General features: G+C 45.3%; 1 protein-coding gene across 3 annotated transcripts in view; it reads right to left on the bottom strand.

The window, feature by feature from the left end:
- Positions 1-222: 222 nt before the first annotated feature.
- The window catches only part of mysm1 (Myb-like, SWIRM and MPN domains 1), a 116,440-nt gene continuing 102,139 nt past the window's right edge, over positions 223-14,523 (bottom strand). The window contains exons 19-21 of one of the 3 annotated variants that reach the window (XM_039734728.1): positions 8,312-8,369; positions 5,522-5,630; positions 223-887 (exon numbers count right to left, since the gene is read on the bottom strand). In XM_039734728.1, coding sequence (XP_039590662.1) covers positions 877-887; positions 5,522-5,630; positions 8,312-8,369 — 178 coding nt within the window. In that variant the 3' untranslated portion in view covers positions 223-876. Of the gene's footprint in view, positions 888-5,336; positions 5,631-8,311; positions 8,370-14,523 lie in introns of those variants that run through there. The other 2 variants (XM_039734729.1, XM_039734727.1) reach the window with 2 other exon arrangements.

The following is a 14,523-nucleotide window of genomic DNA, read 5'->3' as shown; positions in this document are numbered from 1 at the left end:
CCGGCTGGACGTAACCACAAAGGCAGCTGTGGGTCTAAAGAACACTGCAGGGCCAAACTGGTCAGCCGCCCACCCACAGACAGACTGGCACAACTGGCATGAAGACCACAAGACAAGAACGACTGGCACCAAGTCCTCAATATAAGAGATAAAGAAAAATGCTTTAGATGACAAAGCTGAGGTTTGCTCTAAACATTTTAATAAGTTAAAAGACGGTGGGCTGGGGTCCTGACTTCGTGTGCACATCAACTGAAGGGGCTGTGCCCACCGGCCCTTAACGCACAAGCACCCCTGATCACAGTGGACACTGGACTGAGAGTCTCCAGAGCCTGGCGTTTTCTGCACACTTCATCGTGTCGTCTGCTTAACTTTAAATAGAGAGATTGGACTTTTTTTTTTACCCATCAGCCTACACAGTAAGTTATTCAAATGTATTCAAAATGACAAACTGAAGTCCCTCCCTCACAGACGTACTTGGGCTGTTTGCTGTGGCCCTCCACGTTGTGCTCAGGTGGCACTGATTTGCTTTTCTTCTCCTTCAGATTGTTCTAGAAGTTCACCAGAGTCCATCTGCGGCCACCTGTGTTGGCCGGACATCACTTAGGCCCACGTCTACCTGCTGTACGGAGGGTCCCACAATTATTCCCCGTGGAGGGGTTTGCGTGATCATTGATCCCCACACGAGCGATGACGGCGGGAGTCATATAGTCCTGGTGGGGCCAGAGGTGCAGCCCTGACTAACAGACCCCATCCCACCAAGGAGTCCATCCAAAGTGGTGCCACGTCCCGCCATTACAGTAAGTGAGGTGGCGTGACTGACTACCACCGATAACAACTCCTCTTCCTTCCATCGATCTTCTCATCCTTTCTCCCGCATCAAAGTCCTACTGCAATAAACAACAGACAAAGTGAACCACCATTAGGTGATGGTGTATTGTCTCAGTATGGAAGCTGCAAACATGGCAGCGTTGGTGTGATGGCAGTTCAGAGGCACAACCAGGACAATCGCCTCACCCGTGGTCCTGCTGACGTGACAAGGCCCACGATTCACACACAAGCCATGAAGTCTGAGTTTGAACTCTTTGTAGCCCCCCACAATTAAACTGTGTTGAGGCACAGACCAGGACAAGGGGATCAAAGCTTCCAATGTCCCCAGTAGCACAAGTGGCCTCAGTAATCGTGAAAAGGGACAGGTTTGGAGCCACCAGGACAGCCAAACTGAGTGACCAGACAAGAATGGCCTTGGACCAAGTACTCGATGGTCAGAGCTCGAGATGGGAGGACGGCCGTCTCAGTGGGACTCCACCATTCAGGTGTTTACGGTAAAGTGGCCAACTGCAGCAATGGTGTTTGTGCCAAATGGCACTTAAAGAGCACCAGGAACATGAACTTCTGCTGTGACGCGACAAAAAGTGAACTCCATGGGCAGGAATGAAAACAGAAAACCAGGCAGAGCTCATCAACTGCTAATGAAGCACCGGGGTGCCAGTGTCAGGGACACAGAGACTGGGCAGAAATGACAGAAGGAAGAGTGCAGTCAAACACACCAAGGCCATTGAAGAAGTGCACACCGCCTCAGACCGAGGTGACACCTCAATGACCCAAAGCAAAGAGCCAAGACAACCCTGGAGTGGCCTCAGGACTCAACTCCCCCGAGCGTCTTTGATTGGCCCACCCATGGCTCAGACAACAGACCCCATAGAAGACGCCTAAAGATGGACCTTTACAGACGACTTCCATCAAATCAGAAAGCTGAAGCTTTATAACACACTGGTGAGGCCTCATCTGGAGTCCTGGGTGCAGTTTGGGTCTCCTGGCTACAAAACGGACATAACAGCACAAGAGAAGGTCCAGAGAAGAGTGACGAGGCTGATTATGGGGGGCTACAGGGGATGAGTTATGAGGAAAGATTAAAAGAGCTGAGCCTAACGCTTGCATTGTTTTGGTCCTGTTAGCTCTCAATACACAATAGGAGGTCTGAAGATAAAATGTCCTCCTTATGAGAAGAATTTAGGAGTCATAGTGGACTTGTCACTATCAGCTGCCAAACAGTGTTCAGAAGCCATTACGATGGCTAACAGAATGTCAGGTTATATAGCGCCTTGATGTGTGGAGTACAAGTCACAGGAGGTTCTGCTCAACATTTATAACACACTGGTGAGGCCTCATCTGGAGTCCTGTGTGCAGTTTATGACTCCATAAGGACATAGCAGCACAAGAGAAGGTCCAGAGAAGAGCAACTAGGCTGAGTCCGGGGCTACAGAGAATGAGTTAGGAGGAAAGATTAACTCTGGCATTAAGTTTAGGTCTTGATAGGTCAGAGTGCACAATAGGAGGTCTGAAAATTGAAAGTCCACCTCATGAGAAGAATTTAGGAGTCGTAGTGGACTTGTCACTATCAGCTGCCAGACAGTGTTCAGACGCCATTACGATGGCTAACAGAGTGTCAGGTTATATAGCGCCTTGACGTGTGGAGTACGAGTCACAGGAGGTTCTGCTCAACCTTTATAACGCACTGGTGAGGCCTCAACTGGTGCCCTGTGTGCAGTTTGGGTCTCCTGGCTACAAAAAGGGACATAACAGCACAAGAGAAGGTCCAGAGAAGAGCGACTAGGCTGATTATGGGGGGCTACAGGGGATGAGTTAGGTGGAAAGATAAAAAGAGCTGAGCCTTTACATTTAAGAGAGATTAAGAGGAGACCCGAGTGAAGTGTTTAAAATGATGAAGGGTATTAGTCCAGTGGATCGAGACGGTGACTTTAAAATGAGTTCATCAAGAATACGAGGACACAGTTGGAAACCTGGATGAACTTCACTCAAACATTACGACTTGATGTTACTATGGAGGAATAAATTGGACGGGACGGGTGAGCCGCGACAGGCTGAATGGCCTGCTCTCGTCCAGACTGTTTTAACTCTTTCGGGGCTGATGTCGACTTTGGTCAAAAGGAGGAGCTGACGATGGTAAACGACTGTAAAACTGTGACACAACCGACTGTTATGTTTTAGTTGGACTCTTGTTGCTTGAAGGAAAGTGAGCTTCATTGGTTTGACCCGAGATTTCTTGTGCTCGTGCGAGTAGCATGGCACAAACAGCAGCAAAAATGGCACTGACAGCTGGCGAGAGATCAAAGTGATTGCATAGAGCAAATTACTGCGTGGTCGACGTTTTGCCGATTATCTCTGAACTGGACTATGAACTGTCGGACTCTGATTTTGATACAAGCGATCGAAAACGAATCTGAGGTTCCAGCTTCAATTGACTGGTCCCCAGCTGATCGTGGTACTGAACAGGTTCATGGCACCTATGGCAGTCTTCGCCAGGGAGGAGTGCCACTTAGCAATGATAAGAGGTAGAACCTCCTGTAGATTGCAATGCACTGCAGCCGTGATCGCTGCTGCTGCTGCTGACTCAGCCACGTGAAGACAACTTGGCAGCAAGCCTGCCGCACCTTCTTGTCAAACTGGCAGCCACAGCATGCAGCGATAGACGTTTCATCTTGATGTCTGTGTGAAACCATTGCTTTTCAGAAACTGTTTTTTGAAAAAAATATTCAGCCCTCAAAGAGTTAATGTAATCTGAGGCAGCTTGAGAGGGTCTGCCAGGAAGGATGGGATAAAACCGGCCAGATTCAGGAGTGCAAAGCTTGTGGAGACTTCAGCAAGAAGACTCCAGGCCGGAGTTGTTGCCAAAGGGGTTTCTACAAAGTACTGAGTGAAGGCTCAGTATACAGTGGAACCTCGGTTTGTGAGCATAATTCGTTCCAAAAACGTCCCCGCAGTCCAAAACACTCGTATATCAAAGCGAATATCCCCATAAGAAATAATGGAAACTCAGATGATTCGTTCCACAACCCAAAACTATTCATATAAAAATGATTAATACAAAATATAAAGTAAAATACATAATACAAATTAACCTGCACTTTACCTTTAAAAAGAATCAGGGCTGGTGTGAGTTTCTAAACTCATGTCGGATTCCACCCAACGGGACGACACGCGGAAGAGCGTCCCAATGCAATCGCAGTCTCCCAGCACTGTAGCAGTTCGCCATATAAGCGCATCCAAAAAGATCAAGGAACATTATAAAGATCCCGCTGCAATAAATAACAGCGCTGTTGCTGTTTCAAGCTCAATAAAGCTGGTGTTAAAGTACTGAGACTCAGCTTCGTGTTTTGGGGAGCAAGATGGGGACTCGCACTTCACAGCACACACACACACAGTCACAGTGCTGTAGTAAACAGATGTTGACTATATGAGTGAGGCACACAGACTCAGATGGAGAATAGGAGACGATTGCCAGACAGAGACAGAGAGAGAGAGAGACAAGCTGGGCGAGCGAGATAAGGAGAAAGAGAGAGACACGCTGGGCGAGCGAGATAAGGAGAGAGCGAGCGAGATAAGGAGAGAGAGAGAGAGAGAGAGAGAGAGCTGGGCGAGCGAGCGAGATAAGGAGAGAGAGAGAGAGAGACGCACTGAGCGAGCAAGGAGGGAGAGAGAGAGAGAGATGCGCTGAGGCGAGGAGAGGAGAGAGAGAGAGAGAGAGCGCTGGCAGCGAGATAGAGAGAGAGAGAGAGAGAGAGCTGAGCGAAGCGAGATAAGGAGGGAGAGAGAGAGAGAGAGAGAGACGCTGGGCGAGCAAGCGAGATAAGGAGAGAGAGAGAGACGCAGCAGCAAGCGAGATAAGGAGAGAGAGAGAGACGCTGGGCAGCGAGCGAGATAAGGAGAGAGAGAAGAACCATCAGCTCAGTTGTGATCACATGACGCTCAGCAGACAAAGTGTATCCATACTACTCGTATTGCAAGACCTCGCTCGTTTATCAAGTCAAAATTTATTAAAAATTTTTGCTCGTCTTGCAAAACACTCGTAAACCAAGTTACTCGTAAACCGAGGTTCCACTGTACTTCTTAAAAATCGGCACACCTTTGTGAACGCATTTTCACTTTGTCGTCATGGGTTATCGAGTGTAGACTGATGAGCACAAATGGCAAATTTATCCATTTTAAAAATGAAATGTACAACACAGTACACGTGTGTAGAAAGTGATGGGTCGGAATGATTTCCTAACCCGCTGTACCTCACAGGACGGGATAACCAGGGAAGATCGCAGTGTCAGACCCGCCCGAAGTCGGGACACCTTTCGTCGGAGGGGCTGAATCAGGCCGATTATCCTATGATGTGTTCCCCCCATTAGTCTGCCAATAGGACGTACGCCTGCTACATTCAGTTTTTAACAGGCCTTCTGGGTATGGGGGCGGCCCATCAACCGGCTCCATTAGTGCAGTGAGCGGGCACCACAACTGGTACCCAATGAAGCCTACAGAGGGCTGTGACAGACGATGTGTGATTTTTATTGGTAAGCGTTATTTACAAACGACACCATATACATAAGACATAGAAACAGCTGAAAAGAAGAAAAATAAAATAAATAAAGAAAGAAAGAAATAGTATTTTGCAGTCAAGACGCCCACTACTGCTCCAATGGACAGCCAGGCTCGCCTGCTTTAGCCCCACTTTCACCTTCAGCTGGGAAGCACGACTTGAAGAGCATTTCAATCTGCGCCAGGTAGGCCCCCGTGAGATTCACATCCAGCAGAGGGTCCAGCGACTTCCTCATGGACGCCAGCATCTGAGGGGGGGAGAGAGAGAAAGACAAGCAAATAAGGAGACGAACAAACAGGAGGACACGATAAGAGAGAGAAACCGATCACATTAAGCCGAGTGGGCGTTCAATGAGTGCTGTGAAGAGGGGTACAGAGTTGGCTTATGGCAGGGGTGTCCAACTCCGCTCCTGGTGGGCTGCAGGTTTTCATTCTCACCATCTTCTTAACTAGTTAGCCGTTTTTGCCACTGATTAACGTGTTTTGCCTTCCTTTTAATTGACGTGACTCGGACCCCTCAGTTGTTTCTTTTTCCTCAACGAGCAGCCAAACAATGATGAGACACAAATCAAGCCAGCTAACCTGAACATAAAGAGAGGTGAAGGTCTCGGTCATGTTGGTCTGCTCAGGTCTCCAAGATATCTTGACGGTGGTCTTAGAGAAAAACTGAACATCAGTAGTCGGCTGTGGCAGAATGAGAGCGGCAACAAGTCACAATATTCAATAACGGCTTTAATTGACAGCAGGAATGGGCTTCTCATTAAGAAACTGGTTGGAGTGAAATTGGCTGGAGTTTGAAGCACCAGTTTAGCTGGTCATCTGTTGGCTCGTTTAAAGTCTCATTTCTGTTGGGCTGCCATTTCATGAAGAAAAGAATCAATTCAGAGGACAGAATCCTTAAAAACAGGGCTATTAAAACGAAGGGAAAAGGAGTTAATTAGCAGTGAAAACTGATTAGGAAAACCAGCAGCCACGGTGGCCCTCCAGGACTGGAGTTGGACAGCTCTGGCTTTTGGGGAAAAGAACCTTCTCAGAATTAAGAGGGTGGTGTTCAATGCAGTGGCTGCTGCCCTTTTTAATATTCACTACATGGCATAAAGTTTATGGTACACCCAACGGTCACACCTATATGAGCTCACTGGACACCCCCAAATTCAAACCCAGGGGCATTAATGTGGAGCTGACACCCCTATAACAGCCTCCACTTTTCTTTCCACAAGACTCTGGTGAGCCTTTTAGGGGAATTTGTGTCCATTCAGCCAAAAGAGCATCTGTGAGGTCAGAACGAGAAGATCTGGCTTTGAATTAGCATTACAATTCATCCCAAAGGTGGAAAAGTCACAGGAGGTTCTGCTCAGGCTTTATAGCACACTGGTGAGGCCTGATCTGGAGTCCAGTGTGAAGTTTGGGTCTCCATAAAGACAAAGCAGCACAAGAGAAGGTCCAGAGAAGAGCGACTAGGCTGATTCAAGGGCTACAGGGGATGAGTTATGAGTGATGAAGATTAAAAGAGCCGAGATTAACACTTACATTAAGTTCAGGACTGAATAGACAATGGGAGGTCTGAAAATCGAGAGTCTACCTTATGAGAAGGACATAGGAGTCGAAGCAGACTCGACACTCTCAACTGCCAGACATTAAGAAGGCTAACAGAAGGTCCGGTTATATAGCGTCTTGACGTGTGGAGTACAAGTCACAGGAGGTTCTGCTCAAGCTTTATAACACACTGGTGAGGCCTCATCTGGAGTCCTGTGTGAAGTTTGGGTCTCCATAAAGACAAAGCAGCACAAGAGAAGGTCCAGAGAAGATCGACTGGGCTGATTAAAGGGCTACAGGGGATGAGTGATGAGGGAAGATTAAAAGAGCTGAGCCTTTAAAGGAGATTAAGAGGAGACCGGATTGAATTGTTTAAAATTATCAAGACATTACCAGTGGATCGAGATCTCAAGACCAGATTTTGCACTAATGTTATTTTTTTTCTTCACACGGACAGCCACAGATGTATGATAAAAAAAAAAAAAAGGTCACATAATTTAGTTAACAAGTGGACTTTAGTGACCTTCAAATCTCAACTTGATGCTATTTTGGAGAAATTAGGAGGAAGTGACATTCTGAACATCTTGTACAGCTCTGTGATGGCCAGTGTGGCGTGCTGGACTGGTGACATCACTTCAGGAGAGGCCCACCGAAAGAAGAAGCTAATTAAAGAGGCAGGTCAGTTATGGGACACACTCTAGACCCCCTGGAGCTCGTGGTGAAGGACAGGATGAGAATAAAACTGAGTGCCATTATGAACAACACTGCACATCCTCTCTGTGACTCTCAGCCAACAAATCATTCAGCAGAAGTGGGCTGAGAAAGACAACTAGGGGGTCCTTCATACCAACAGCGACACACCTCACTGGGACTGACAAGTCAGATCTTTTCTGTCTTTTGAATTTTCTCGCTTTATAGTTATTCCAGTGTGTGCTCAGACCAAAGTGTGTTTGTTTGTGTGTGTGTATAATTATTTATTTACGTATTTATCTACTTATTTATTTAAAGGACTCTGTTAAAAAGCCAAATTACCCCCTGGGGACAAGTAAAGTTTTATGTAGCTGTCGATCAATCCATCTAAGTAAGTTAAGACAGAATTGACCCAAATCCCTATTGAGATGCACACCCCTCGGTGGCCTGTGAGTGATATTTAGATCTACAATCAGGTGTGCATTGTGACATTACAGTGAATGGTCAGAAAGCAGACTTTTTAGAAGCCATCAGTCATGGAGTTTCTGTGCCACTCAGTTCAATATGCTGAAGTTTGATTTCAATTTTAAGGTAACTTGTACTCCTCCCCACCTGCTGCTTTACTGATGACTCCAGACTGCTATGCCATTAATTTCATGTGACAAAAAGACCAAAGACTTTCCACCCAACTCCAGCTGCTCACCTTTTCCAAGCAGGTCATGTCAGACGCTTTATGGAAGATCCGATCCATTGGCACACTTCTGAAAAGGAAAAGAGAAGGGTGTGAAAAGACGGGTGAAGCACAGAAAGCCCGCATTACACAACGCCCAGTAGTTCGCAAAACCCCTGAAATCAGCGGTGCTCCTCTCAAACCTTCAATGGATTTCAGTAGTGGTGGAGACCCACCGGTCAAAAGCCACCCATACGGACAACTGCATGAAGGTTTCTAATCTGTGTACTGCATGTAGCGTTCAAAGTACGCCGTGGTCTTTTGTTGGTGTTACATTATGTGAAAGAAGCCAACGGCCCAAACCCCCCAACACGAACGCACCAAGAGTCCCGGATGCCAATAAAAGATGGTTTATTCAACCCAAATTCCTTCTACAGTGGCACAAAGTAGCTTCCAATTCTTACCACCGCACTGCCCTCCTCCAGTTGAGTGTTGCTCTACGTCCTCCCAGCTCCGACTCACATTGGACAAGGAAATGCAGGCCCTTTTATTAAAGACCCAGGCCCACTGCCTAATGGAAGTACTTCTGGGTCATATGGGAATCCCATTTTAGGTGACACATCTCCCTGCAGTGCTCCCTTGTGGCACCCAGTGGTTCCAGCATAGGCTGTGTTGCCGGACTACACTTCCCAGCATTCCCTACTGGTTCCATACTGGGCACTGCCATCCAGGGCCACTGCCATCTAACATGCTTGGGGGAGTAAACAGTCCCCAGCAACATCTTTCAGTTCTGATGGGCTGTCCATCCATCCTATGTGGCCCTCTCTTCCAGGTCTGATCGCTTTCTCTTCCCTGGCCGGGATGCCTATTTGCCTGTTAGGAGCCTTTCATCTGGGTCAGGAACCATCATGATGCCCATCCAGCATCTACAATATATATAAGTGTGTAGACAGACAGACAGACACACAGACAGATAGATAGATATGAAAGGCAAAATATAATTGATAGATAGATAGATAGATATTCAGGGGTGTCGAACTCCGTGCCTTGTGGGCCATAGTGGCTGCAGGTGTTCATTCTCACCCTTATCCTAATCAGTTTTCACTGCTAATTAACTCCTTTTCCCTTCATTTTAATAGCCCAGTTTTTAAGGATTCAGTCCTCTGAACTGATTAATTTCTTCATTAATTGGCACCCAAACAGAAGTGAGATGTGAAACGAGCCAACAGATGACCAGCTAAACTGGGATTTCAAACTCCAAAAATTCAATTCTTTCTGTTAATTAAACTCGTTATTTAATTCCACAGCTTGTTGTTGCTCTCATTCTGCCACAGCAGACATTTCCAAAACTGTTGATTTTTGTTTTTTCTAAGAACACCGTCAAGATGTTTTGGTGACCTGAGCAGATCAGCCTTACTGAGACCACCGTCACCTTTCTTTATTTTCAGATATTGCATGATGGGCACAGGTGAGCTGGTTATGTGGCGGCTTGTTTTGTGCCTCACTATTGTTTGGCTGCTAATTAAGGAAAAAGAGACAACTAGGGGGCCCGAGTCAAGTTAATTAAAATTAAGGAAAAAGAAGTTAATTGGCAGCAAAAACTGGGCACTAATGAAGAAGAGGGTTAGAATGAAAACCTACAGGCACTGCGGCCCTCCAGGACCAGAGTTCGACACCCATGAGATAGATAGATATATATATATACAGGGTGGGCCATTTATATGGATACACCTTAATAAAATGGGGATGGTTGGTGATATTAACTTCCTGTTTGTGGCACATTAGTATATGTGAGGGGAAACTTTTCAAGATGGGTGGTGACCATGGTGGCCATTTTGAAGTCGGCCATTTTGGATCCAACTTTTGTTTTTTCAATAGGAAGAGGGTCATGTGACACATCAAACTTATTGGGAATTTCACAAGAAAAACAATGGTGTGCTTGGTTTTAACGTAACTTTATTCTTTCATGAGTTATTTACAAGTTTCTCTTTGTTTACAGCCATTGACATGTCGCAGAGGTTAACACGTGAGGAGCGGATAGAAATTGTGTTGATGTCTGGTGAACGCAGTAACCGGGTCATTGCAGCAGATTTCAATGCAAGACACCCTACGAGACCACCCATCTCCCATGCTACAGTTAGCAAACTGCTTGCTAAGTTTCGTGAAACTGGTTCAGTGTTGGATTTGCCAAAATGTGGACGCATGAAAACTGTCACTAATGAAGAAACATCAGTGGCTGTCCTAGCTTCATTCAGCAAGAGCCCACAGCGTAGCACTCGCCGCATGTCACTGGAGAGTGGCATTAGTCGAACATCCCTTCGGCGGATATTAGCTACTCACAAATGGCACCCTTACAAACTCCAGCTACTGCAGCATCTCAACGTGATGACTCAGATCGGCGCACTGAATTTGCAGAATGGGCAAAAAAAAATTGGAACAGGACCCTCAGTTTACGCAGAAGATTTTGTTCAGTGATGAGGCAAACTTTTATGTGAATGGTGAAGTTAACAAACAAAACCACCGCTATTGGTCTGACACTAACCCACATTGGATAGATCCCTCCAAGACTGTTGGAACAAAAAATTGATGGTATGGTGTGGTATATGGGGTACAAAGATAGTGGGGCCATTCTTCATCAATGGAAACCTCAAGGCCACTGGATATGCGAAATTGCTACATGATGATGTGTTTCCCTCTTTATGCACTGAAGCTGGCACGTTCCCTGAGTTTTTCCAGCAAGATGGTGCACCACCACATTATGGGTGTCAGGTCCGAGCATTCCTAGATGAACAGTTTCCTGGAAAGTGGATTGGTCGTCGTGGGCCAGTTGAATGGCCCCCAAGGTCTCCCGATCTGACCCCTTAGACTTTTATCTTTGGGGTCATCTGAAGGCAATTGTCTATGCTGTGAAGATACGAGATGTGCAGCAACTGAAACTACGGATACTGGAAGCCTGTGCTAGCATTTCTCCTGCGGTGTTGCTATCAGTGTGTGAAGAGTGGGAGAAGAGGGTTGCATTGACAATCCAACACAATGGGCAGCACATTGAACACATTTTATAAGTGGTCAGAAACTTGTAAATAACTCATGAAAGAGTAAAGTTACGTTAAAACCAAGCACACCATTGTTTTTCTTGTGAAATTCCCAATAAGTTTGATGTGTCACCTGACCCTCTTCCTATTGAAAAAACAAAAGTTGGATCCAAAATGGCCGACTTCAAATGGCCACCATGGTCACCACCCATCTTGAAAAGTTTCCCCCCTCACATATACTAATGTGCCACAAACAGGAAGTTAATATCACCAACCATTCCCAATTTATTAAGGTGTATCCATATAAATGGCCCACCCTGTAGATAGATTCAGGTCAAATTCCATTACAACAAACTCCAAGGGACCTAAAAAATATTTTGTTATAATTAAAATTTCATTGAATGTGATTCTGTATTTGTTACTATAGTGTTTTCTTTAACTTGTGTACAGACATTTGTAATCTTTTCAGTGGCGTCTTTTGTGTTCATTTTAATCTCCTCCTGCCTACAAGTTATGCTGATGAGAATTTTTCTCAGCAATTCCTTGTTATGATACACTTTCCTGAAGTGCGATTGCAGCGTCTGTGGAGGATTGTTTGTCCGTTGCCGGGGCAGAGCAAAACAGGCTCGTAGCACTGCAGTGACGTGACAGAAACAAATAAAATATTGGAGTCGCGCTATAAGTCCCTGTCCTGCACCCCAAAAAACGAGGCTGAGTCTCAGTACTTTATGGAAAACCAACTTTATTCAGCTTGAAACAGGAACGGCACACTTATTTATTGTAGCGTGATCGCCACTCTGCTCTACACAGACACAGCAGTCAGGCTGCATCACTGCATCATCAATATCTTTCTTGTTTGGTTTAGCAGAGAGACGCAGAACATCTTTGAGCCAGCTGTTGCCCCGGCAACAGATAAACAGTCTTCCATAGACACGGCGATCGCACTTCAGGACGCTCACGGCGTGACGTCCAGTTAGGGGAGGTCCCAAGAGACTTTACAAACCTCACATTTTCTTGAATGAGCGCCGCGTTAATAGGAATGTTTCTTGAATGAGCGTCACTGAAACACATAAAAACGGCTTTTTTGACGTCTTCAAATGTGAGCAGTTCACATACGTTTGCAACCCGAGATTTTTTTTTGTTTTTTTGCTCTGTCTTTCAAGAAAGTTGACAGCGTCGATGGCAAAATTCCGAATTCACTGGCAACATTTTTTTTTTTTTTGCTGCAAACATGTAAAGTTTTTTTTCTAATATGAACTGTTATTGTTTTTTCGTGTCTGTCGTTTCTATAGGAGGGTGACAATGAGTTCAATTCCAATGGATGTTTTTGAAATGTTGACGAGTGATAAGCAAAAGGTATCACTGAAGACCGCAGGAAACAAAAACAGCAAAAAAACAAACAAAAAAACAAACAGTATGAGGAAAGTTCAAAGAAAGAAAAAAAACCGACAATGTTTCTGTTTGGGGATCGTTGTGCACAACTGAGCTGCGACCAGAGAACTAACTGCTGTGCGGACGATTCATTCAGGCATTTCAAGGTCTTTGGGCACGTCGTTGTAATGAAAGTATCTGCTGAATGGACTTCGTAGACTGGCGTTATATGGGTAAACATAAAAAAAACTTTGTCGTAATGAATATCTATCTATCGATCGATAGATAGATAAATAGATAGATAGAGGCCGGCACGGTGGCACAGTGGTAGCGCTGCTGCCTCGCAGTTAGGAGACCCGGGTTTGCCTCCTGGGTCCTCCCTGCGCTCCGGTTTCCTCCCACAGTCCAAAGACATGCAGGTTAGGTGGACTGGCGATTCTAAATTGACCCTAGTGTGTGATTGGTGTGTGGGTGTGTTTGTGTGTGTCCTGCAGTGGGTTGGCACCCTGCCTAGGATTGGTTCCAGCCTTGTGCCCTGTGTTGGCTGGGATTGGCTCCAGCAGACCCCCGTAACCCTGTACAGTATTCGGATTCAGCGGGTTGGAAAAAGGATGGATGGATATATAGATAGAGATATATATATATCTATATATATAGATATATATATAGATATATATCTACAGATATATCTCTATCTATATATCCATCCATCCATTTTCCAACCTGCTGAATCCGAATACTGTACAGAGTCTATATATATATTTCTACAGATATATCTATATATATATATATATATATATATATATATATATATATCTACAGATATATATATATATATATATATATATATATATATATATATATATATATATATATATAGAGAGAGAGAGAGAGAGAGAGAGATAGATAGATAGATAGAGTATTGATACATAATATACACACACACACACACCCTCCTATGGCCTTCAGCTCTTAGCAGCCACTTTATCGGAATGCCCATCCAGCCCCAGTGGCATCTACAACTAACATCAAAAGGCTGTGCACGTCGGAAAACACCTGTCCGTAAACTCAAACTTTTAAAACACAGCCAGTCTTTTGTTCAGATGCTCATTTCATAAAAACCATACGAAACCAAAAAAACAAGTAACACCACCAAAACAGAACAAATAAGCAGGAAAAAAAAACAACAACAAAATAGTCAAACAGTAGACGGTCGTGGGTATGACGTTAATCTGCATCCAGCCCTGCATGTAGGCCCTGCAGGAAAAAACATGGGGCTTGATGGCACTGCAGCCATTGTAAAAAACCTCTCATTGTTCCACTGCATCTGAACTAGTGTAGTGCTAAGGTGTCACCTGTTGCATGGCGGCACTCGGGTCCTAATCTAGTTTGTCATGCGGTGGGTGCGACAATGCGCTGCTCCTAACCTCCTCTATAAGAGTTAAAAATCGAAGGCAGCAGCAAAACATTCATGAAAATGTTAACTGCTGAGTACACGTCAGCCTGTAGTGGGTGATCTAAAGACGAACTCCCACTTCTCGTAATCCATCGTTGGGGTGTAGCGCCCCCTATGAGCAGATTCATGGGTGACGCATCTCGACAGAGGATGCTGAGAGTCAGAAATAAGAATGTTAAATCAGCATGGCGTCACAGAACAGAACTCTTCATTAGTTCCGTTAGTTTTCACTTATTGGCCATATTCGGGATGACGGTTATTTTTCACCCAAACTAACTTACATCTGCAGAAGCACAGCCATCTGAATCTCTCTCAACGATTAGCGTGTCACCGCCACAAAGTTCAGATGGAAACTGCGACATTCGATCCCACTTGTTAGACCCTGA

Source organism: Polypterus senegalus, chromosome 14 (assembly GCF_016835505.1).
Source record: "Polypterus senegalus isolate Bchr_013 chromosome 14, ASM1683550v1, whole genome shotgun sequence".
Taxonomy (NCBI): domain Eukaryota; kingdom Metazoa; phylum Chordata; class Cladistia; order Polypteriformes; family Polypteridae; genus Polypterus; species Polypterus senegalus.
The sequence above is the reverse complement of the archived record's forward strand: the minus strand, read 5'-3'. Positions and strand labels throughout refer to the sequence as shown.